A 25756-nucleotide genomic window follows, 5' to 3' on the forward strand; every position below is an offset into this window, starting at 1 on the left:
AAAAAAAAAAAAAAAAAAAAAAAAAAAAAACTGAAAGCAGGGAGTCAGATACATGTATTCTCATGCTCGTAACAGCATTATTCCCAAAGCCAGGAAATAGAACCAGCGCAAATAGCCATCAGCAACAGATGAGCGGCTAGACAAAACGGGGTCTGTCGGCGCAACGGAATAGTATTCGGTCATAAAAAGGTATGGGGTAACAATACACGCTACAACACAGGCGAACCCAGAACACAGCATGCTGCGTAAAATAAGCCAGACAAAAGGGCAAATATGGTATGATTCCCCTAATACAACATGCCGAGGATGTGCAAGTTTGTAGAGACAGAAAGCAGAGGTTACCGGATGCTGGGGGAGGGGAGGGGAAGGTGCTATCTCACACGGGCACAGAGTTTCGGCCGGAGAGGACAAAAATGCTTTGGACATGGCTAGTGGTGATGATTACCCCCGAATCATACCCTTACAGATGGTTAAGACGATATGGGGCGCCTGGGTGGCTCAGTGGGTTAAAGTCTCTGCCCTCGGCTCAGGTCATAATCTCAGGGTCCTGGGATCGAGCCCTGCATCGGGCTCTCTGCTCAGCAGGGAGCCTGCTTCCACCTCTCTCTGCCTGCCTCTCTGCCTACTTGTGATCTCTGTCTGTCAAATAAATAAATAAAATCTTAAAAAAAAAAAAAGATGATAAACACTGTGTGTGTTTTACCACCATAAGACTTGTCATGGAATTAATAACACTGTGTCGTTCAGAGGATTGAATTGGTGCTTCTCAAACATTAGCACGCACACAAATCTCCCGGTTGTGTTAAAAATGCAATTCTTTAAAAAAAAAAAAAAAGTGCAATTCGATGCCAGGGTCTGAGGCTCAGCGTTTCTCACCGGTTCCCAGGCGACACCGACGCCACCCGCCCACGGACGATGCCTTGGGCAGGCACGCACGGGCCGCTCCCACGAGCGCCCAGGATGTAGCTGGAGCCAGGCAAGTACGAGTGAAGGTTCCAAGATTACCATGGAAGTCGGTACAGACTTTTCAAACAACTTTGTCTTCCACTGGTAAAATGCTCATTTCAAGAAGAAAGGAGCACATTTTGATCTGCCTCTGAAATTTCATAACCCCCGAGCACATTCTTTTTACAGAAGCTACAAGAGCCTTGCAGAACAGAGACACTTCGGCGGCTGTGTCTCCCACAGTCATCTAAAAACATTTCTCTCTAAGCAGCATATGGATAAAAACACCAAGCCTGAAAAACATTTCCATTTTAAATGATCTCCAGCAAAAGAGAAGCAGGCATAACACACAGTGTGAACCTCGGGCTAGCCCTGTCTACCCCCTGTCCTTGGACAGCCGGCACACACAGTTCTGAAGACCCCGGAGTTCAATTTTCAGACTCCGGTCCCCAGCATCTGTTTAGGGCCTGTAAGTGAGAAATACATGGAAATAGAGACCGGGGCTGCAGACATGGACTCAAAAGGGGACCACATGTCCATGGCTTAGATCCAAAGCACACTCGTAGGTCCATCCACCTTGCAAACCAGGGCGTGTCTGCTTGGACTTGGGGCAGAATGTAGAGTCAAAACTGTCAAAATCATCCCCATTGAATCTAGAAACAACAGTCCTCCCCTTCCTCCCTTCTCCCCACCCCAAATCGGAGCTGAAAGTCTCCTCTATGTGTCAAATTCAACCCTGCATCCTGTCATTCTACTTCAGGGGTTCGACTCGCTAAGCGTGACCCCAAACCAGAGGAGCAATTCAGCTAGAAAACTTTCAAATGGAGCTGAGAAGTTAATATGGAAAAGCAAACACAGGTTATTGTAGACCAGCCAGATGAATCTCTGTAGATTTACTCTACCTGCGGCGTCGAACACTTACAAGCACTTGTCACAGGCCAGACGCTAAGCTAAGCGCTCTGCGCATTTTAGCTGACCCTCATAACCACATCATGAGGTGGGCACAGCATTTTCCTAGGTGGATGGATGGGGAAACTGAGATGCTGAGAAGGTGAAGCCCAAAGTTAGGGCTCAAAACTGGAAGAGCCGAGTCTGTTCCCCAAAACTGAAGCCTATCTCAAAATGAACATTCTTAAATGTGGTATAATAGGATTGACATATACATGCAGTCAAATTCGAGAATTCCAGCTTAGCATAAACCCGTAGTCAAGAGGCTTCTGGGTGGCTCAGTCAGTTGAGAGACCAACTCTTGGTTTTGGCTCAGGTCGGGATGTCAGGGTTGTGAGATCAAACCCCGTGTTGGGCTCCACACTCAACGGGGATTCTGCTTGAGATGACAGAGTGGCTCTTCAGCGACCATCAGGCCACCACAAGGATAGAGAGCTGGAGTGAAAGCAATCCAGCAAGAAAGTAGAGCTCCAGAACAGAGAGAAGGGGCCCTGCCTCCATTCCTTAAGTCCCTGGGTCCAGCCATGCTAAAGCTCTTTGCTACCCATATACTTCCCAGTTGGATATAAGCAGAATGTCTACTTTGTGCATAAGTAATTTCACATATGTTGCTGTCACTTCTGACCAAAAGAGTTCAGGTTAACACAACCAGTAAATACCACCATTTTCCACATCGATCAACAGGCAAGGTAAATAATATATCTATCTGGAAATCCTTACAACATAGGGACTAGAGTCAACGTATTGCAATGGCATTGTCCGGCTGACAGATGGTGGCGGCACTCGTGGTAAACAAGGCGTAACATACAGAATTGTCAAATCACCCTGTTGTATGCCTGAAACTAATGTAATATTGTGCATCAACTATACTAAAAAAAAAAAAAATTAATCTGGAAATCCTGTTTGCTGTAATTTCTAAATATATCCAAAATCCAACCATGGCTCACCAGTCTGGCGTGAGCCACCTTCGTCTCTCACCTAAATAGTCTCCTGACTCTTCTGTCTGCTTCTACCCCACAGTCTATTCTCAACCACCAGCTAGAAGGATAACATTAAAACTCATGTCAGATCATGTCACTCCTCTCCTCAAAGACCTCCAATATACCTCATTTCACTATAAAACTCTTTATATGATAAACTATAAAACTCTTTATACTATTCTTACTTTGCTGCTCTGTCATGATCCTCAACGCTCTACTTCAATCATACAAGTTTCCTGGTTGTTCCTCCAAGGCCTCAGGACCTTTGCATGAGCTGTTGCCTCACCCTGAATGTTCTTCTGCCTGCCCTGGATATCTTCACTTGCTCACTTCCTTTAAATCTTTGCTCAAATGTCACCTTTTGCCTGAAGCCTGTTCTACTTTCTTTTTTGTTTTCTTTTTTTTTTTTTTTTGCTATAATACTTATTGCTTTTGATTAATTTTCCTTATTCTTATTTATTAGTTTTCCTTATTCTTATGCTTATTTATTGTCTATCTCCCAACTAGGCACAACAGCAGACTCTTTGCTTGTTTTCCTCAAAAGATGTAAACCCCCCCCCCCCACACACACACACACAACCTAGAAGACTGCATGACACATTGTAGGCCCTCAATGCTGGGAAATCGTGACCCAGGAAGAAAGAAACAGGCCCGGCAAACAGAAGAGCACTGTCAGGGAGATGAGACAAAAGCTGAACCACAGGGCAGGGAGTGTTCAGGGAACCTTGTTCCATGGGACCCTGGTTTCCAGGTGGCATCTGGGCTTAGCACCCCCTCTGCCGGCCTGGTCTTACCTTTGTGAAGAGCCCCCCGCTCCCATCTTGGCAGACAAGTAAGGGCAACTGGCTGTGAGGAAATGTGATTACACACATATGACTGCACAGTAAGGGGGAGAGCCCTCCTCTTAATCTGAGTTAATTTAAGACTGCTCTCATTATTGTTAATCTGATCAAACAATGACCAGCTTCTCAGACCTGTAGCACGCTCCTAATGAATTTTTCATAACTCTGTAGAGACATTTTCTGCTCTGCTGTTAATAATAAACCACAAAGCATGGGATTTTAAATGTATTTCCATTTCGCCACCTCCTTCATCCTGGCTTTATCCTTCCTCCCCTCCCCCACCCTCTCGCGAGGTCTTGCCCATATATTATTATTATGGGATGGTCTGTGTTTGTTGTGGTGGTTAGGACCGGCCTCCACCTTGGGGGAACCAATAAATTCATGTTATGCTTTCAAATCATATTTCAGAAATGGAGATCATAGATTAGACTTTTATTCAATTTGGCAAATGAGACCGCCTCATTTTTCTATAATGAGGAGGAGATGAGGCAGGAAAAGGATGCAAAGGAACCCAGTTTAGAGAAAGGAAAAAGAGCTGCCCCGTTCCCTCACCTTCAAACAGACCTGAAATACCCTATACCCCAGCCACATTGGACTTCCTTGGTCCCTCAAATACCCCATGATGGTTCTACCTCTGGACATTTGCACACACCGTCCTTCTGCCTGGAACAGCCTTTCCTCATCTCTGGTTAATCCCATCATCCTTCAAGTCTTAGCCTAAATATCGCATCACTAGAACCATGAGCAAATACTGTGTCCCAGGACCTAGCACAGTACCTAGTACTCAGCACCCAGCACAGTGCCTGATGTGCAATATACATATTTGTACATCATAAGCCGCGTGGGGGCAAGACGCTTGTGTATGTCTAATGCATTTAACAGGAAGCGGGAGGGACAGAGGAAGGATAGACACATGCTGAAGCTAGCCAGCCAGCTGCCCTTACAGAGCAGACACTGGAAATGACTGGCGACATAGCCCAACACCAAAGCTAGGACTCCTCTCTGAGCTTCCTCGCAGACACCATGCCCAGAACACGGTCATGATTGGCTTCAGTGGCAACGCCTCTTATGCATTGAGAGCACACTTGAATACTTTCATGTTTTAAATAGACAAAAGTCATTGGAAAATCCAACATCCATTACGAAGGCCTTTCCATTCAAGGTAAAGAAAAAATAAAGAGACTTGTTCACTTGCAAAAAAATAAAAAATAAAAAAACCCTCTAAAGCTGGTTTTCGAGAATGTCTTCAGTAATGCCAGCAGAACCAGGGAAAGGCTAAGGTCGTCCGCTGTGGCTATTTCAAAAAGCACAGTTGTCTTTTGTGCATGGGAATTTGATTTGAATTTTAGGGAAATATCTGACTAAGAAATTGTTGGTACAATAGGAGTCGTCTGGTTATGCTGAAAACAGGGTACTCAGTATTTATTAGAAATACACATTGAGGGGCACCTGGGTGGCTCAGCGAGTTAGGCCTCTGCCTTCAGCTCAGGTCATGATCCCGGGGTCTGGGATCGAGCCCCACATCAGGCTCTCTGCTCAGCAGGGAGCCTGCTTCCCCCACTTCTTTCTCTGCCTGCCTCTGTCTACTTGTGATCTCTGTCTGTCAAATAAATAAATAAAATCTTTAAAAAAAAAGAAAAAAGAAAAGAAATACACATTGAAATTTTTTGAGGATACAATGTTATGATGGTTTAGGAATTGCTTGAAAATAATCTATGGATGACGGTGGGAGGAGTTATTGGCAATAATTCGATATTGTTGAATTTGTGTGACAGGTACCTAAAGGGTCCGTTATACTCTTCTATTTTTGTACACGTGTGAAGTGTGTGTGTGTGTGTGTGTGTGTGTGTGTGTGTGTGTGAGACCGGGCACAACTCTTACTTCACTGTAGACTGAAAATAAGCAAAGATCATAAAATCGAGAGGTCATTGTCATCGTAACTTTTCCAGACTCGGAAGTATGACCTTAATTTTTTGGAACCCATAGATGGGCAGGATTGGGAGAAAAACACCTGAAAAACAATTAGCAAACCACTGGTGTTCACAAATTATTTCAGAGATGTTGATTATCTGTATCTTCCTTTTCCTCACTCAGTCTTTTTTTTTTTAAAGATTTTATTTATTTATTTGACAGACAGAGACCACAAGTAGGCAGAGAGGCAGGCAGAGAGAGAGGAGGAAGCAGGCTCCCCGCTGAGCAGAGAGCCCGATGTGGGGCTTGATCCCAGGACTCTGAGATCATGACCCGAGCCGAAGGCAGAGGCTTTAACCCACTGAGCCACCCAGGCGCCCCTCCTCACTCAGTCTTAACCATAGACACACACATGTGAATTAAAGGGGTGGGGGGATGGTAAAGTTCTTAATTGGGTAACAATGAGACAACATCTGCTTTTATCTATAGTTCTGATTTGGGGGCTCCTTTGGAAAATGGAAACACCCCACAATATCAGGCCCAAATCCTATCCACTGGCAAGGTTGATATCTGTCGATGGGACACAGGCTCTCCATTTAACCATGACCCTGACGTCACTTCCCAAGTACCCTACCCCTGGCCTATTTTCCGTCCCTTTTCTGTTTCATGCCTGGTCCCAGAAATGAACCGACTGGGTGATTCCTGGAGCTCAGAAGCCTCATTTATTGTAACACGCGCCTCCCCTTCTGATGTCATTTCAGAAAAGATTTCATCTCACATCAGGCTTCCCTATCAAGCACCTGATTCTGATTCTGCATCTCCTTCAGCAGAAAGGGTGCGTTTGCAGACACCAGCCTTGCCTCAAGCTTCTCAGCTCATTACAAGTTGATTCACAGATGCCGTAAAGCGACTTTATGTATTTTTTATTAAGTCACAAATTTATTGGAAACATTTCCCTCCTCCAGTTGTCATTCCTGAAGACACAAAGCGACAGACTCTTGGAAACTCTAAGAGGGCTATAATCGGGGATCTTTCTAAAGGACCATTGGGCTAGAGAGGTGGAAAAGCCTTATGAGCATATAGGAATTCTCCTTCTCGGTATATTTCCTAAAGAACCAAATAGAAGCGCTTTACAAAAGATTTCATTTGGAAAGTAGTCATTAAGGCTGTGTTTATGAGAATAAGAAAAAAACCAAATAACTCACAAAAGGGGGGCAGTCGACTCAGTTATGCTCTCTCTTTATGCCGGAATGTTACCAGTCATTTGAAATGCTTTCGACAGAGAGAAGCATTCACACCTTAAATCGACTTTGAAGATGAAAAGAGGCGACTACAAAATACATAAAATACAGCTATTCTTTAAAGTCACATAAAAACCCAAGTTTGTATGAGGGGAAGCCTATAAGACTGTGTAACAAGGTGCTAATAGTGTTCATCTGTGGGTGGCAGGAGTAGAAGCGTGTGCATTTTTCTTTTTAATTCAGCACGTATTCCATTTTTCCTACAATGAATATGATTTGCTTTGATGTCTATAAATGTGTTTAAAATGACATTTGTATTTAATGACTTCTGTTTCTGAGGCCTGCGTGAACATCTCATAAGCCAGCATAGATAACCTAATAAGCACCCACAAGAGCTCCAGGAAAGCATCCTAAGACCGTAATGGACAACCACAGAGTGTATGCAAGGAACTTTGGACTCCAGAGTTCCTTACTGTGTTCCAGCCTGAACCCGGGATCGTTTCCTTAGTTTCCAGCCTAGGAAAGTCAGTTGACTCCCAAAGTGCCCCGACTGCCTTCGCCAAACGGATGTCCACAGCAGCACTATTCACAATAGCCCCAAGGCGGACACAACCTCGTATGGAAATACCCATGCGAGGGAATTCGATTTGGCCATAAAAAGGGATGAAGTAATGATACATGCTGCAAAAGGATCAACTTTGAAAATATTATGTTGAGTGAAAAAAGCCAGACAAGGGCGCCTGTGTGGCTCAGTGGGTTAAGCCTCTGCCTTCAGCTCAAGTCATGATCTCAGGGTCCTGGGATCTAGCCCTGCATCGGGCTCTCAGCTCAACGGGGAGCCTGTTTCCCCCTCTCTCTCTTTGCCTGCCTCTCTGCCTACTTGTGATCTCGCTCTGTCAAATAAATAAATAAAATCTTTAAAAAAAAAAAAAAAAAAGCCAGACAAGGAAGGTCACATACTGCATCATTTCATCTACATGAAGTTCTCAAGATAGAAGAAAAACAGAAAAACACAGCCACAGAAAATTGATTCATGCTTGCCAGGAGATGGAGGGCAGGGAAATTGGAACCAACTGCTAACAAATAGGTATGAGCACACCTCATTTTAGTGGGCCTCCCAGATGTGTTTTTTGTTTTTGTTTGTTTTTTTTTTCAAATTAACAGTTTGTAGCAACCCTATGTAGAGCAAGACTACTTTTTGCCACCGACATTCACTCACTTGGTGTCTCTGTGTCACATTTTTTCAAACATTTTCATTATCAGTATATTTGTTCTGGTGATCTGTGATCTTTGAGGTTACTACTGGAGTTGTTCTGGTGTGCCACAAAGCGCACCTATATAGGATGGCAAACTTAATTGCTAATTGTGTGTGTGCTCACTGTTCCACCAACAATGGTTACCCCATCTCTCGCCCTCTCCTCAGACCTCCCCATTCCCTGAGACACAGCAATGTTGACATCAGGCCAGTTAATAACCCTACAGTGGCCTCTAAGTGCTCAAGTAAAAGGAAGAGTTGCACGTCTCATCACTTTAAATCCAAAGCTGGAAATGATTAAGCTTCGTGAGGAAGGCACATCAAAAGTCAAAAGAGGCCAAAAGTTTGGCCTCTTGTGCCAACCGTTAGCCAAGTGGCGGAGGCAAAGGAAGAGATTTTGAAGGAAATGACAAGCGCTACTCCGGGGAACACACGAATGATAAAGAAAGAAAACAGCCTTCTTGCTGATCTGGAGAAAGCGTGCATGGTCTGGATGGAAGATCAAACCCGGCACAACACCCCCTGAAGCCGAAGCCGAGCCCAGAGCAAGACCCTGACTCCCTTCCACTCTCTGAAGCTGAGAGAGGTGAGGGGCTGCAGCAGGAACGTCTGAAGGTAGCCGAGGTGGTTCACGAGGTTTAAGGAAAGACGCCATCTCCATAACAGAGAAGCGCGAGGGGCAGCAGCAGGTGTAGAAGCTGCAGCGAGTTCTCCAGAAGCTCCAGCTGAGATCGTCCATGAAGGCGGCTACACTCAACATGATTTTCAGCGTCAATGAAAGAGCCTCCTATCCGAGGAAGACACTGTGGAGGACTTTGGTAGCTAGCGAGGAGAAGTCAGTGCCTGGCTTCCAAGCTGCGAAACACGGGCTGACTCTCCTGTGAGAGGCTAATGCAGCCGGGGCCTCGGAGCGGAAGCCACTGCCCGTTCTGCAAACCCCCGGGCCCTGAAGCACGATGCCGCGTCTACTCCACCCGCGCTCTGTGAATGGAACAGCAGAGCCTGGACGGCAGCACCTCTGTTCACAACGAGACTGCCTGAATATTTCAAGCTGGCTGTTGAGACCTGCTGCTCAGAAAAAGAGAGATGTCTTTCAGAGTATCACTGCTCCCTGCCAGTGCACCCGGCCGTCCGAGAGCCCTGATGGCGTGGAGATGCACGAGATTGATGTTGTTTTCATGTCTGCTAACACAACATCCATTCTGCAGCCCGTGGACCAAGGAGTCCTTTCAACTTTCAAGTCTTATTATTTAAGAAAGATATTTTGTTGGGCACCTGGGTGACTCAGTTGGTTGAACATCTAGAGTCTTGACCTTGGCTCAGGTCTTGATATCAGGGTCATGAGTTCAAGCCCCATGCTGTGCTCCATGCTGGACAAGAAGCATCTTAGAAAGAAAGAAACAAAGAAAGGAAGGAAGGAAGAAAGAAAGAAAGAAAATACATTTTCTAAGGCTATCGCTGTCATAGACAGTGATTCCTCTGATAGATCTAGGAAAAATAAATCAAAAACCTTCTGGAAGGAATTCACCATTCTAGATGCCATTAAGAACATTTGTGATTTGTGGGAAAGGGTCAAAATATCAACATAGATAGGAGTTTGGAAAAAGCTGATTCCAACCTTCGTAGAGGACTTGGAGGGGTTCAGTGGAGGAAGTAGCTGCACATGGGGTGGGAACAGCAAGAGAACGAGAATTAGACACGGAGCCTGAAGATGGGACTGAATCGCTAGAAACTCATGATACAACTTAAAGAGATGAGCAGTTGCTTCTCATGCATGAGCAAAGAAAATGGTTTCTTGAGATGGAATTTGCTCCTGGTGAGGCAGCTGGGAAGACTGTTGATACAACAAAGCATTCAGAATGTTCCACACACTCGGTTCATAAAGCAACAGCAGAGCTTGAGAGGACAGACTCCAATCTTGAAAGAAGTTCTGCTGTGGGTAAAACGCTATCAAACACCATCGCTCGCTACCAAAGAATCACTCGTGAAAGGATGAGTCTATCAATGCAGCAAACTTCCTCACTGCCCCAGTCTCCCCAACCCTCAGCAACCACCAGCCTAACCAGTCAGCAGCCATCAGCATGGAGGCAAGACTGTCCAACAGCAAAAAGATGATGACTTGCTGAAAGCTCAAATGATGGTTAGCATAGTCTGGCAATAAAGGTTTTTTTTTTATTTTTTAAGAGTGTTTTTTTTAAGATTTTATTTATTTTTTTGACAGGGAGATAGAACACAAGTAGGCAGAGAGGCAAGCAGAGGGAGAGGGAGAAGCAGCCTCTCCACGGAACAGGGAGCTCCATGCAGGGCTCGATCCTAGGACCCTAGGATCATGACCTGAGCCAAAGGCAGACACTTAACCGATTGAGCTACCCAGGCGCCCCAATAAAGGATTTTTAAAATTAAGATATGCACATTGCTCTTCTAGATATAATGCTACAGCACCCTTAACAGACCACAGTGTAGTGTAATCATAGCTTTTAGGTGCGCTGGGAAACCCAAAAAAAATCATTCGACCCACTTTATTGTGATGTTCACTTCATTTCCGTGGTCTGGAACTGAACCCGCAGTATCTCTGAGGTGCGCCTATACAAGGTATTTATGTGTGCATGTTTGTGACGATGGGAATGTTCTAGAATTAGATAAGGGCAATGGCTGTACAACATTAAGCATATACCAAAAATCACCTCATTGTATACCGTAAAGTTGATAATGTGGTAAATGTTATGTTATGTGAATTTTACCTAAATTTAAAAAGGGAAAAAAAAAAAACCTAAAAAGTAAAAGCTGGCGTGGCTTTATCAATATCAGAGAAATTGTTTTCACTGCCAGGAAGAGTACCAGGCATGAATAGTAACTATACATAATGAAAAAAAGTCAAGTCACTAAGAAAATAACCATCCCCAATGTGTATATGCTTAACAAAACAGCTTAAAGTACACGAAGCGGGGACGCCTGGGTGGCTCAGCTGGTTAAGCAGCTACCTTCAGCTCAGGTCATGATCCCAGCGTCCTGGGATCGAGTCCCACATCGGGCTCCTTGCTCAGCAGGGAGCCTGCTTCTCCCTCTGCCTCTGCTTGCCTCTCTGTCTGCCTGTGCTCACTCTCTCTGTCAAATAAATCAATAAAATCTTTAAAAATAAATAAATAAATAAAGTACGTGAAGCAAAAACTGTCGGATCTGTAAGGAGAATTGGACAAATCCACAGTGAGGGTAGGCGCTAACAACACTCCTCTCTGTGTAATCAATAAAACAATTTGAGAGAAAGTCAGCAAGGATGTAGAGGGTCTCGACAAAACCATCGACCAATTGGATCTAATTGACGGTTGGAGAACTCTGGGCCTGTCAACAGCAAAACACACATTCCTCACAAGGACACATGTTACGTTCACCGAGCGGGAAGATATTCTGGGTCGTAAAATAAACCTTAAGCATTTTAAAATAATTGAAAGCATATAAAATGTGCTCATGGACTCTAAACAAATTAAGCCAGAAAATAACCACAACACATGGGAATTAAACAACACGAGTCTGAAGGGTGTATGCACCAGGGGCGCCTGGGTGGCTCAGTGGGTTAAAGCCTCTGCCTTTGGCTCGGGTCATGATCCCAGGGTCCTGGGATCGAGCCCTGCATCAGGCTCTCTGCTCAGCGGGGAGCCTGCTTCCTCCTCTCTCTCTCTCTGCCTGCCTCTCTGCCTACTTGTGATCTCTCTGTGTCAAATAAATAAATAAAATCTTTAATTAATTAATTAATTAATTAATTAAAGGATGTATGCATCCCAGAGTAAGAAATCAAAGAAATGAAAATATATTATCAAAACTTGTGGGATGCTGTTAGCGTAGTCCTTCAAGGGGCATGAGTGGTGATGAACACGTAGCAAAGGAGAAAGGTCTCAAATTAACAATCTAAGCATCTAGCTCAAGAAAACAGGAAAAAGAAAAGAGCAAAAGAAACCCAGAGTAAGCAGAAGGGAATAATACTGAAAACAAAAACCAATCAAACTGAAAACAGAAAAACAGAGAAAAAGAAATGAAGCCCAAACCTGGTTTTCTGAAAAGACGAATAAAACTGATAAACCTCTAGCCAGACAGGCAAAGAATCAAAGAGAAAAAAAACACGTATACCAACATCAGGGATAAAGGATCCCGCAGACACCAAAAGGATAGTAAAGGAATACCATGAGCAAATCTAGACACATAAATTCAATTATCTAGATAAAACGTACCAATTCCTTAAGAACCACAAACTGGGCCACCTAGGTGGCTCAGTTGGTTAGGGAACTGCCTTCGGCTCAGGTCATGATCCTGGAGTCCCAGGATCGAGTCCCACATCGGGCTCCCGGCTCCATAGGGAGTCAGCTTCTCCCTCTGCCCTTCTCCCCTCTCAGGCTCTCTCTCACTCTCTCTCTCAAATAAATAAAATCTAAATAATAATAATAATAATAATAAAAACAACAAACTACCAAAATTCACCAAGAATACATTTTTAAAATTGAATTTGTAGTTTAAAAAAAACTTCCACGTGCAAAAAATAACAATAATAATCTCGAGGTCCAGATAGTTTTACTGCTGAATTCTACCACCATTCAACACATGATGAAATAACATCAGTTGTGCTTCCAATGCCTTCCAGAAAATGAAGGGGAGGAGGGGGTGCTTCCCAACTCATTTTATGAGGCCATCAATACCCTGATACTGAAACTGAACAAAGATGGCGCAAGAAAGGAAACCACAGGCAATATCCTTCATGAACACAGACTCAAGATTCCTCAGCAAACTATTAATAGATTAAATCTAGCAACATATGAAAAGAATAATACTGCCTTTAGGGTTTATCACAAAGGACTGTTCCTCCAAGCCAGATAAAAGTAAAAATAAAAATGTGGCATCTAAACTTGCTCTGCCTCTTGGGGTGCCTAGGTGGCTCAGTTAGTTGAGCGTCCAACTCTTGGTTTCCGCTCAGGTCATGATCTCATGGTCATGAGATCAAGTGCCACATTGGGCCCTGCACTGGGCATGGAGGAAGCTTGCGATTCTCTTTCTCTCCCTCTCCCTGGGTGCCTCTCCCCCCCCACCCTTTCTCTCTCTCATTCTCTGTGTCTCTTGAATAAACAAACAAACAAATAAATAAATAAAATCTTTTTAAAAATAAAATAAAATAATTTTGCTCTGCCTCCCAGTAAAAACAAGGTCCCTAAATGTCCCACTTGATGGATGAGTTCTTTTCTATACCTATTTGCCTCATTGCTTGAGTCCAAGCTACCCTCTCCCTCTGCCCTCCCCCCCAAACACTCGCACCCGAGGACACACGCTGTCTCTCTAAAATAAATGAATTTTTTTAAAAATTACATTTTTTTATTTGACAGAGAGAGATCACAAGTAGGCAGAGAGGCAGGCAGAGAGAGAGAGAGAAGGAACCAGGCTCCCTGCCGAGCAGAGAGCCTGATGAGGGACTCGATCCCAGGACCCTGAGATCATGACCTGAGCCGAAGGCAGAGGCTTAACCCACTGAGCCACCCAGGTGCCCCTAAAATAAGTAAATCTTTTTTAAAAAATTAAACATATGCAGTGCCTCTCTGCCTGCCTCTCTGCCTACTTGTGATCTCTGTCAAATAAAGTCTTTAAAAAAAATTCAACATAGAATTACCATATGACCCAGGAAATCCGTTCCTAGATATAGACCCAAAAAGAATTCAAAGCAGGGACTCAGATACTTGTACATCAATGCTCATAAGCATCATTGTTTGCCATAGTCAAAAGGTGGAAATGACTTAAGTGTCTATAAACAGATGACTGGATAAACAAAATGTGGTCTCTATGTACCATGGAATATTAGACAACCATAAAGAAGGAATGAAGCTCTGACACCAGCTACAACGTGGATGAACCTTCCTCCAATAGTCAAATTCATGCACACAGGAAATGGGGGTTACCATGCAGCTGGGGAGAGTTATTGTTTCATGGGTACAGAATTTCTATCTGGGATCATGAATAGGTTCTGCAGATAGATAGTGATGATAGTTGTACAAGATTGTGAATGTATTTCATGCCACCTGAGTTGCACACTTTAAAATGGTTACAATGGTAAATATTATGTGATACCTATTTTACCACCATAAAAAAAAAAATTTAAAGGCTGCCTTATGAGGTGGAGCTCGCCCCAAAGCACCATGCCAAAGCTAGACACGAGCCAAGAGGTACCCCTAGCCAACCTCTTAAGGGTCCTCCTACCTTTAAAAGATAAGATTTTCAAGCAATTGGATACCATGGTTCTTTCTATCACATAAGCTTAAGAGAAGTTCAGGAGGTACAAGGCCCAACCAACCCCAGAACTGTTAACCAACTTAGAGTTGCGATGAGCACATGGTTTAAAGACTAAAGCCTGTCAGGCACTGATGGGAAGTGAGTCATCTGTGGGCGAATTCAAAGACCCAGACCTAGTATCAGAATCTTGTTACTTACGTCACCTGCAGCCCCACAGGTGTGCCATTATCCCATCGAAGGCTTCTCTGGGTTTCTTCTTCTCACACCTTGCTCTCACGCACTGGGAGCTCAGTTAGAGTCACTGAATAAATGAATGATACACCCAGCCATGGCACCCCCACCCAAAGGCTGAGATGCCCTAACCTCCCCATGCCAACCTACTGGGGGAAATGCTGTAAGCATCTGCCACGGGCCAAGCGCCCTGCTCAGCTCCTTAATCCACAATTCCGTGTAATCGGCATAACAATCTTATGTAACATGATCCTAATTTTATAAGCAAGGAAACTGAAGCTGAGAAAGGAGAGCTCATTTGCCCAAGGTTACTTAGCTAAGTAACTTGAACTCAGACTGGAATCCAAGCAATCCTATTGGCAGATCCCAAGCTCACCTAATCACTAGGTTATACTGCTTTAAGCGTCCACGAAAATTTCTAGAGACTCAATTACGTTATTATTTCTGAGTCTTGATCTCAATTTTGCACTGGTCCTGGGAAACCAAGGGCACGCGTCTTTGGAACGCAACCACTGCTTTAATCAACGACTGCCTAGTAACCCCCGGGGTGGGGGTGCCATATTCTCAGTCTTTTTTTTTTTTTTAAGATTTTATTTATTTATTTGAAAGAGAGAGAGAGAGATCACAAGTAGGCAGAGAGGCAGGCAGGTGGGGGGGGGAAGCAGGCTCCCCGCTGAGCAGAGAGCCCCATGCGGGGCTCGATCCCAGGACCCTGAGATCATGACCCGAGCTGAAGGCAGAGGCTTAACCCACGGAGCCACCCAGGCATCCCATATTCTCAGTCTTTCCCAAAACAGAATTTCTATTCCAGCAAAACAGAGAAATCACCTAATGGCCAAAAGCAGCAACTGTCCAGCTGAAAAACACAGCGAGCCACCTCCGTAATTTAAAATTTTCTAGTAGCCTCGGGAAAGAAAGAGTAATAAGATACAGGTAAAATTAATTTGAACAGATTTCATTAACCCAATCTGTCTGAAATAACATCATGGCCGCATGCTGTCAATATAAAACATGATTAAGGAGATATTTTCTAGTCTCTTCTTCGTACTAAGAGTTCAGACCCTGGTGTGGATTTGATACCAACAGCACATTTCAGTCAGAAGCCACCAGGTTTCAATTGCTCAGTAGCCAAGGTGGCAACTGGCTGGACATCCTTGAGTCTGTTTCCCTCTTTCTGTCATCCTTTCTTGTGTCTGTGGATGCCCTGCTTGGTCTCCATTGGTTCTGCATTTCTCCCCAATAGCTTTCATCTAGAAAAGCCTACCCGTGGGGGAACCTGGGTGGCTCAGTGGGTTAAAGCCTCTGCCTTCGGCTCGGGTCATGATCCCAGGGTCCTGGGATCGAGCCCCGCATCGGGGTCTCTGCTCGGCGGGGAGATGCTTCTCCCTCTCTCTCTCTGCCTGCCTCTCTGCCTACTTGTGATCTCTATCTGTCAAATAAATAAATAAAAATCCTTAAAAAAAAAAAAAGCCTACCCGTGAAATGAAATTATCTGAGTGACAGAGTATGCCACCATGATGGTTCTCGCTAAACCAAGAGCCATCACCTCCAACCACCTCACCATGATCACCTTTGCCTTCTATCTGCTCTCGTCTTCCTTTCTTCCCTTCCAGGCCATGCCCCCTTTGGGAAGCCCAAAGTAGAGCAGGAAACCTCTTTCTGGATCTGCAGCTGTCTTAGCCTCCAGTTTGGAACAAACCAGTGACTCTAAACCTCAGTAAATTCACTTGAAAAGCAGGAAGAACCACGGTTGCAGTCACTGGCCACTGGAGGTATGTTGCAAGGATCACAGAAATCCTGCTGACAATAATTCTCTGCTTTGACTTTCTCCTCCCCATCCCGCGGCTTCTCCATCCTCCGTCCCAGCTGCCATGTGTCCCTTGTCTTCCTCAGCTCCTGAACACCTCCCCATTCCCCAGCTCCACAGCGGCACTCTGGGGGCGAGGACGAACAGCCAGGTCCCAACAGTAGGAGCCCAGTGGGTGGGAGCCTAGAAAATGACTGTCTGGGGGAGGAGAAAGACTCCCCAGTTTTCTGCCCATTAGAAGAAGGATAACGTGCTCCGGAACAGAATCCACTCCAAAAACCCAAAGGGAAGAGTGAACCCTTCAGAAACAACTTTCACCACTGACTCAGAGTTGTGAGACTACCCCCCAGACATATCTTTATGAGAACAAGGCAAAAGGGTGAGGCTAGGTCTTCACAGGCTGGCCACTTAGTGCGGAAAACCAAGTCTTCCTCTTGTGTCCACAAGTCCCCAGATCCTTCCCAACTAGAAACTGAAAGATGAGATTCTAACCTGAGGCAACTGCCTCTTTAACCCTGAGCTCTCAGTCATCAAAACATAGGCAGGAGCGCCTGGGTGGCTCAGTAGGTTGGAGCCTCTGTCTTCGGCTCAGGTCATGATCCCAGGGTCCTGGGATCGAGCCCCACGTCGGGCTCTCCGCTCAGCGGGGAGTCTCCTTCCTCCTCTCTTTCTGCCTGCCTCTCTGCCTACTTGTGATCTCTGTTTGTCAAGTAAATAAATAAAATCTTTAAAAAAATAGGCAACCAAAGAATAAAATAAAGCATAAAGCCAGGGGCACCCAGGTGTCTCAGTCAGTTAAGCATCCGGTTTCAGCTCAGGTCCTGATCTCCTGGGTTGTGGGATTGAGCCCCGCATCAGGTTCCACAGTCAGTGGGGAGTCTGCTAGAGATTCTCTCTCCCTCTCCCTCTGCCCCTTTGCTCTCTCTCTCTCCCTCTCCCCTCTCTCTCTCAAATAGGAAGATTAAAAAATGTTTAGTAAATAAAAATAAGTGGATAAATTTTTAAGATTTTATTTATTTGACAGAGAATGAGATCACAAGTAGGCAGAGAGACAGGCAGAGAGAGAGGGGGAAGCAGGCTCCCCGCTCAGCAGAGAGCCCCACGCGGGGCTCGATCCCAGGACCCTGAGACCATGAGCCGAGCGGAAGGCAGAGCCTTAACCCACTGAGTCACCCAGGTGCCCCAGATAAATCTTTTTCAAAAAAGCATAAACTCATACTGAGGATAGGAGAAAACAGGCCCTTTTCACATGCCTGGTGAACAATAATTTGGCAAAACCTATCATAAGCCCTGAGACTTTGCATATCCTTGAATTCAGCAATTCCCCTGGAACTGAAGGACTGATAGAAAATGCAAGGATGTCTACTACGGTATAATTTATAATAATGGGAAGTTATAACATACACATCTGACAGTAGGATTTGTTAAATCATGCTACATCCATGTATTATCCCACAGCCACTAAAAATATTTAATAATATGAGAAGAAGTTCCTGACATATTAAGTGCATTGTGTAGCTCCAGCCTTCCACAGAGCTATAGGTTCAAATACCTAGTTGTCTACCTGACACATGGAACATGTCCAGATAGGACTTCACTGTCAAGCCCAACCTATTCCACCTCTACTCTCCACATTTCAAATCGAGGCACCACCATTCACTCTGTTCTTAAGCCAAATGCTGAGGCATAATCTTCCATCCTTTATTTTCCCCATATCTGATTCACCGGCACCTCCGTGCACCTGACCTTCTGGATCCAGCCACCTGCCCCATCCCCCAACCAGCATAACCGTCCAAAGCACAGTCACTCCTGGCTTTGGTTTCCACACTAACCTCCCAAATTATCTCCCTGCTCCCATTCTTACCCCCTACAGTCTATTTTCCCTGCAGCAGTCTGAAAGATCTTTTAAAAACATAACTCAGGGGCGCCTGGGTGGCTCAGTCGGTTAAGCCTCTGCCTTCGGCTCTGGTCATGATCCCAGGGTCCTGGGATCGAGCCCGCATTGTAATCTCTCTCTCTCTCTGTCAAATAAATAAATAAAATCTTTAAAAAAGAAATAAATAAATCAGTCACCTCCCTGTTTGCCCTGTTCGTGCTTAGAACAAAATCCAAGTATCTTATCAAAGCCCTTTATGATCAGGGCCCTGCTTCTGTCTCCCACGGTGCCCTCACCCCTTCCCTGCCCACCCACTCCACTCCAACCACAGTGGTCTCCTGGCTGTTCTATTAACATTCCAAGCACGTTCCCACCCGAGAAATTTGCATCCGCTGTTCCCTCTTCCTGGTGCATTTCCCAGATAGGTCTCGGCTTGCTTCCTCCAGTCAGTAAAACCTCCTTGAGGGGGCCCTTTGCAGATGATGCCATGACCCTCCCTCTTTCCCATGCTATTTTGGTTTTATTTTGGGTTTGGGGGGGGGAGGTTTTCCCATAGCAATGCTCCCTTGTTACATTAGATTGTTCACTGGCCCCTCTGAACCACACCTCCTAGAATATATACCCTTAGATAGTAATTTCTACACTGACTCTGGACTTACCCACTTAATCTGCTTTGGCAAATGGGACACCGGCCAAGGTCACGGAAGCAGAGGCCTGAGAGGGGCTGCACAACAGGGTGTATTGTCTTGGAACACTGCTGCTTCCACCAGGGAAGAAATCTGCTTGTCCTGCTGGAAAGACCATGGGGAGGGAAACCAAGGCACCCCGGCCAACCACTGGCCGTTTGAGTAAGGCCGTCTTGGACCATCCAGCACAGCTGAGCCACCCAATGATGGCAACCACGTGAGTGACCCAGGCAAGATGAGCAGAACTAGGCCGTCCACCCTACAGATCAGAGATCAGCAAGCTACCTATCACCCATGGGCCAAATCTGACCCACCACCTGTTCTTGTAAGTCCCCAAATCTCAGAATAGTTTTTACATTTTTAAATGTAAAAAAAAAAAAAAAAAAGTAGAAAATAATGTTTCTAGGACATGTGAAAATTATTTCAAGTTGGGATTTCAGGGTCCATACATGACACTGCACAGGGAAACGTTCATTTGTGGATATAGTTCATCCATGGCTAGTGCACGGGACAATAGCAAGGCTGAGTGGCTGTGATGGGCAGTGGGTGTGCATCATCCACAAAGCCTAAACTATTTACTCTCTGTCCCTTGACAAAAAAGGTCGTCAGCCCCTGTTTGCAGGCTGCCATTGGACTAACCTTTAAACAAATTTTTATTGTATTCACTCCGAAACTTTTGAAGATTTCTACCTCCTTCCTCAAAGGAGTGAAACTTTGTCAGTCTGACTCCCTTTCCTTAGTCAGATCTCAAGAGTTTGTGATCTAAATTCATTTCCTTTGACACTCTATCAGGGACTCTCCATTCTGGACCAACTGGTCTCCCTGCAGCCCCACGAAGGCATGAACTGGCATGAAACGCCTTCAGCTTGTTGTCTTGCTGCGCAGGCTCTCCCAACCTACTGTGATCTAAGCCTTCCCCCATCCTTCTCTCCGTTCAGGGTTCCCAGCTCCCCAACCAAGAAAGCTACCCTAACTGCTCTGCCAAATGTTTCCCTGGGTGTATTCTATGGAACATCAGACCCAAGGGATATCCTTGGAAAAAGGACCCAACCCTCTCTTGGAGTCACCATGCCCATAGTTAGTATAGTAAAGACTCTGAGAAGTCTGTTTCCCTTTGTTTAACGCAATCTTTCTGGGGTGTTAGCACCCAAGGAATTCATCTTGTGTTCAGAGTGCTGGTTGACCACCGGCATCTAGCACAGTGCCTCGATCACTAGTATGTGCTAGAAGAATGGAAAATGCTACCAGACCACAGAACTAAGGTTGCACACAGAACATACTTTGGAAATGCTACTCAAACTCTTCCTTCTCTCCCTCTGATCTGAGCTGTTCCCTTCCATGTCATCTAGCCCACACCACATAATGCTAATCATATCATCATCATAACTATCATTTATTCAACCCATGCGGGCTGTGCTAGAGATAGCACTAGACCCTTGAAAATGTCCTTTCAGTCCTCATAACCACTGAAGTAGGTAATATTATTCTTTTTTTGCCATTTTGCCAAAAATTAAACCATGGGTCAGAAAATTTAAATCACTAGCCCAAGATAAAGTTAAGCAGAAAAGCTACAATTTAAAACTATATTGGTCTAACTCCAAAGCTCACGGCCTTTCTTCTCTGCCAGAATACATCCTGATAACATGCCACGGCCAGTCCTGTTGGCTGTCCACCCAATATCCCTTCTTGCTTTCTTGCAAGCAGAACCTTGACTGTGTATGGAGTGACAACAGGTCAACCGAGGCAATGGACCACAACCCATCTAAACCACTCACGATGCTGTTCCCGCTTCCCCACCTCCCAGCATTGCAGCTGGGACTACCTATCCGACCAAGTTTTGGCCAATAAGACATACTTAAACATCATCTGAGGGGCGCCTGGGTGGCTCAGTGGGTTAAGCCTCTGCCTTCGGCTCAGGTCATGATCTCAGGGTCCTGGGATTGAGCCCCGCATCGGGCTCTCTGCTCAGTGAGGAGCCTGCTTCCCCCTCCTCTCTGCCTACTTGTGATCTCTCTCATTCTCTGTCAAATAAATAACTAAAATCTTTAAAAAAAAAAAAAACAAAATAAAACATCATCTGTGGGTTAGGTAGCAAGAGGTATTCTGGGGAAGCAAAAAAAAAGACATGAACCCTTTATATCTGCACACTCCTCACCTGGTCCCCCCATCCCTGTCTTGAACCTGGGTGTGATGGCTGAAACTTGCAACCATTAGAAAAAGGCCACTGACAGCTCAAAGAGACGACAGCCCTGGCGTTACTATCTTACTTGAGCCAACTCAAGCAGCCACATCCCTCCAGACTTGATGCTACACAAGGAAAAGAAGCCACTGTTCCCTTGAACACGTGGTTGAATTTTCCATTTCATGCAGTTTGAAAATATTCTTCACAGACCCACATGCTGCCCTCCCGTATCATTTGCTGTTTGGACTTGATCATTATTTCACACCTATACTGTGAGCCTTGTCTCCCTAATCATGCAGGACGCTTCTGGAAGGCTCAGTCCACGCTGTATATTTTTGTTATCATGGGATCATAGGCATGCTACCAAATTTTGCTTATTATCACGGTTTTCCGGGACGTTCCATGTACTGCTTACTTCAATGTTTGTGAGCAGGGAGTTCTCACCATCAAACTGCAGAAATATGTCCTAATCGGTGGGTATTCCTCAGAGTGTCAACGTGAAAACATGCATCGAAACACTTGGACTGTTTCTTAAATGCAGATTCCTGGGCCTTCCCTCTCCCCCCCGCCCCCGCCCCCGACCCCCAGTACCACCTGAATTAGAACCTCTGGGGTTAGAGGCTGAGAAGGCACATTTTTAATAAGTTCCCTTGGGCAGTTTTGATATATAAAATGTGATATACATTTTGATATACAGAAACATTTGGTTGATAAAGAACCTTGGTCCAAAACCTAGGCGAGGTTTGGCAGGATTTGGCTGGACCCGGAGTCACCAGCGCTTCCTCAGTGGCCCCCCCCCCTTGCCCCAGGGGCCCGAGAAGCATAGAGCTGGCATGACTGCTGGAGACCCTTCCCTGCACAGTATGTGTGAAGCGGTTGTGGGTATGCTCTTTGGCATCCTGGGACCAGGAAACTGACAATCAGATGCGCTCCAAGTAATTGCAACCTCTTGCAACTCCATACCCCGGTTTTCAAAGAAAACCACGGTGCAGGAAAGAAGCCACAGAGGCCAGGGTCCACTGTGACCATTGCCATCGTTCCAGAAGCTATCAGAGGATGGGCCATGTTGAGAAGAGTTGAAAACTAAACCAGGGGAACTTACACAGGGATACATAAATGAGCACTTGGGACTCCTGACCCAAAGGACCAGAAGAGGACTCAGGTGGCCCTTTTGGGTTACTTATTTATTTACTGCCTGCCGTTCTGTGAGTTCACTGCTCACACAGAGACAGAAGGCTGGGCCAGGGCATCCCACACTTTTTCTTCCAGCCACAAAGTCCTAGCCTAGACTATTCTCCCAAAACTCCAAGAAAGCAAGTACCTGGTCTCCCAACAGAGTCCCCACTCCTCTGATCCCTCTTGACACGTATTTTATTTCATTTCTTAGGATCATTTTCCCACATGACAGGTGCACACAGACATGTATTCTAGGGGACCAAACAGCATATCACACACACACACACACACACACACTCTCTCTCTCTCTCTCTCTCTCTCTCTCTCTCTCTCCTTTCCAATTGATGACCTTCCAAACAGCCAAAGTTAAAATCATGGAAGGGGGGTGGGGGGAAACAACTTTAAAGTGAATCAGAGAGTGGAACTTATCCAGGCAGGAACGGGGGCACAGGGCTCAAAGATTCAGCAGGGACGGAAGAGTTCGGGCCTTGGAAACTCCTGGAGTGGAAACAGAGGGAACCTCCCAGCACCACACATGCCCACTTCTCCAGAGGGAGAACCCCTTTCCTATGCTCCCAGCCTGCACAGCCACTACCCTCAGCAAATGCCAGCTAATGGGAGTTCCCAAATTTAATCAAGCCATGTGTACAGCTGTTTTGAGGGAGAAGTGAGTGGAACCCTTCAGATGTTTCCAAAAACGTGGATGCCCAGGGATTACGTGCACACCAGACATTTTCTAAAGCTCCTGAAACATTCCTCCTTTGACCAAACTGCCTTGGGAAGAAATAATTTCTGCCATCTTCTTTCTGAGTAACTTTGCATCCAACCCCATCCCCCAAAACTGCTTCAAACTCGCCCTCAAGTTCTGTTGGAGACAATGTTACAACTCGCCAGAGATGACTCCTCCTCCGACCCCTTTCCCCGCGGTCCCACCACGGATTCAAGAGTATTTTCCCACACCGCTTGCGTGTGCGACCCAGGCACATTTTCTCTTATCTTTTTACACGTTTCAGGCCTGCAACAGTTCCCTGCATCAAACGGTTTGATTGGAAACTCAATGGGGATTTTTTTTTTCCCCTCTTTACCCCCTGACATGGATACCACTGAACTAAAACAAAAACAAAAGAACAAAAACAAAATCCAAGGGGCAAAAGCGGGCCAGGGAAGAAGGCTGAGCTCGGAAGAGGTCTATATTTATAGGCAGCCCCATTCTGCGAGCAAAAACCACCTTTGACCACCTGCAGAATGCGCAAGGTCACGTGGGTTCTCTGCAGCGCCTTAATGCCTTACCCAGCACACAAGCCCCCGTGGTATATAAACAAACCCACAAGCGGAAAAAAGAGAGAACTCACTCCTCAGAGGGGAAGCGAATGATAATAACAGCCGCAAGAATAATAATACATAAGGAATCACAATTACTACTACTACTACCACCACCCAGCCAAGCGTAGACGACAGCGGTACAGTAAAGGGACACCCAGGGCAGGCTTTGCAAAGAAGATAAATCACAGAAAACCAAATCGTGTCCACCTTGATACCCTCCCACACCCTCCCGCCCCCCAACAAACAGAATCAAAGGAAAGGGGGGTGGTGGGAAGCAAGGAGAGGGAAGGAAAGATTGCTTCCCCCCCCCCCCCACAGGCAACACCTACCTCCAGGGTCCGGATCTCTTTTTGTGTGAGGTCGTTGGAGGTGGCACATTTGGTCCTAAGCCCTTCCAGGTTGGAGATGCTCAGGTCTATCATGTTTTGGACCAACTCGCACTGCTGTAAGGCTTTTTGCAAACTCAGAGGCTGCTGCTCCTCGCTTTTCGTCATGTTTTCCTCATCCATCGCTTGCTCGGCAAGCCCCCTTCCCCTCCTCCTCCTCCCAGAGAGAAAAAAGGGGGGGCGTAGAGGTAGTCTACCCCCTACGCTCTCCAACCACTGCGACTTCTCAACAATGTCTCATGAAGAAGAAACCCAACATCTCACACAGGGTTGAGGGGGTGGGGTGGGAGGAGGGGACAAGAGCCAAAATTTATTATTTTATTTTGGGGTATCAAGCAGACTCCATTCGAATGTCTCCTCTTTTTGAGTCTCTGGTCCCTGAAAAGGAGAGATGCTGTTTCTCCGAAGCAAACCAGGTGATGTGATGCTGTCTGTACACTTAGGGAGGAGGAGGAGGGGGAGGAGGAGGAGGAAAAAGAGGAGAAGGAGGGGGAGGGAGAGGAGAGGAGAGGAGGAGGCGAAGGAAAACAGCGCTCACTCTTTACACACCGGCTCCGTGAAGGACAAATGTATATATTTTTGGCTGGCTGGCTTTTATGTCAAAAAAAATCTGCTTTGCCCCCCTCCCAATTGCAGTGACAGGGCATTGTCCACCGTTTGGAGTGCTTTAGCGCGTCCTCAAGATGCTGTCTGCATTGCTCCCGCGGCTGCGGCGGCGACTGCGGCTGGCTGCTGTCTCCTCCTCGCGCTGCTGCTGCTGCTGCTGCTGTTGCTGCTGCTGCTGCTGCTGCCGCCGCCGGGCTCCGGGGGTGACGGCTGCTGCATTCGCTCCTGCCTCGCTCCACACCGACATCTTGCCTGTCAATCAAAGGGCGGGGGGGAGCGAGCGCCGGCGAGGGATGGAGAGCGAGCGAGGGACCTGCGGGGAGCGGGTTGGTGGAGCGGCGCCGTGCGCGCAGCCGCCCCGGCCCGGCGCGCCAGGGACCCGCCGGAGGAGGCGGCCGCGGCGCGCGCAAGCTCGCGCACCTGCCCGCGGAGGGGCCGGCCGCCGGCGCGGGCCGGGGCGAGGGGAGGGGAGGGGCGAGGGGAGGGGAGGGGAGAGGGAAGGAGGGGAGAAGGGGAGCGGATGGGGGCGGGATTCGCGGGGATGCGGAGCTCGCGTGGCGGAGCGCAATTACTACCGGGCGTGCGTGCGAGCCGGCGGGCGGGGGCGCGGGGGAGGCGCGCGCGGCGGGGGAGCAGGCGGGGAGTGTGCCCCGGCGCGGGGGCTGGGCGCGGGGGCGGCGGTGGGGGGGGGGGGGGGGGGGCTACTACTACGGCACGCTCTCGCGAGATGAGGCCGGAGTGCTGCTCAGCAGGTGCGCTCCGGCTGGGAGCAGGTGTGCACCCAACTTTCAAACCCTTAGTGCGTGCTGGTTAAACGTCAGCGTGAACCTGGGCACGTCCTCTCTGGCTTTCTGGCTCGGGGGTGTGTGTATGTGTGTGCGTGTGTGTGTGCGTGTAAAATGAAAGAAACCTGATCATCTTCCGTGAGCCCTTCGTGTGTGCGTCTGTCTGTCTCTCTGTCTTTCTGTCCGTTTGTCCTTTCTTGTTACTGGAGAAAAATGAAACAAATCTGATAATCTTCCATGAGCTGTAGGCTGCTGCTTCCCAGGGTGCGTGTGTGTGTGTGTGTGTGTGTGTGTGTGTGTGTGTGTGTTCCTTTG

The 25756-nt window shown here is 46.6% G+C and overlaps 1 protein-coding gene across 1 annotated transcript in view; it reads right to left on the reverse strand.

Annotated features, from left to right (window-relative positions):
• LOC111156475 (kinase suppressor of ras 2) overlaps window positions 1-24215 on the reverse strand; it is a 390957-nt gene extending 366742 nt beyond the window's left edge. Inside the window, exon 1 of the mRNA XM_022517399.1 lies at window positions 23994-24215. Within this exon, the coding sequence (XP_022373107.1) occupies window positions 23994-24173 (180 nt within the window). The 5' untranslated portion in view covers window positions 24174-24215. The remainder of the gene's footprint in view (window positions 1-23993) is intronic.
• Window positions 24216-25756: the final 1541 nt, after the last annotated feature.

The sequence above is a fragment of the Enhydra lutris genome, unplaced genomic scaffold (genome assembly GCF_002288905.1).
Source record: "Enhydra lutris kenyoni isolate GAN:26980312 unplaced genomic scaffold, ASM228890v2 scaffoldscaffold46, whole genome shotgun sequence".
Lineage (NCBI taxonomy): Eukaryota > Metazoa > Chordata > Mammalia > Carnivora > Mustelidae > Enhydra > Enhydra lutris.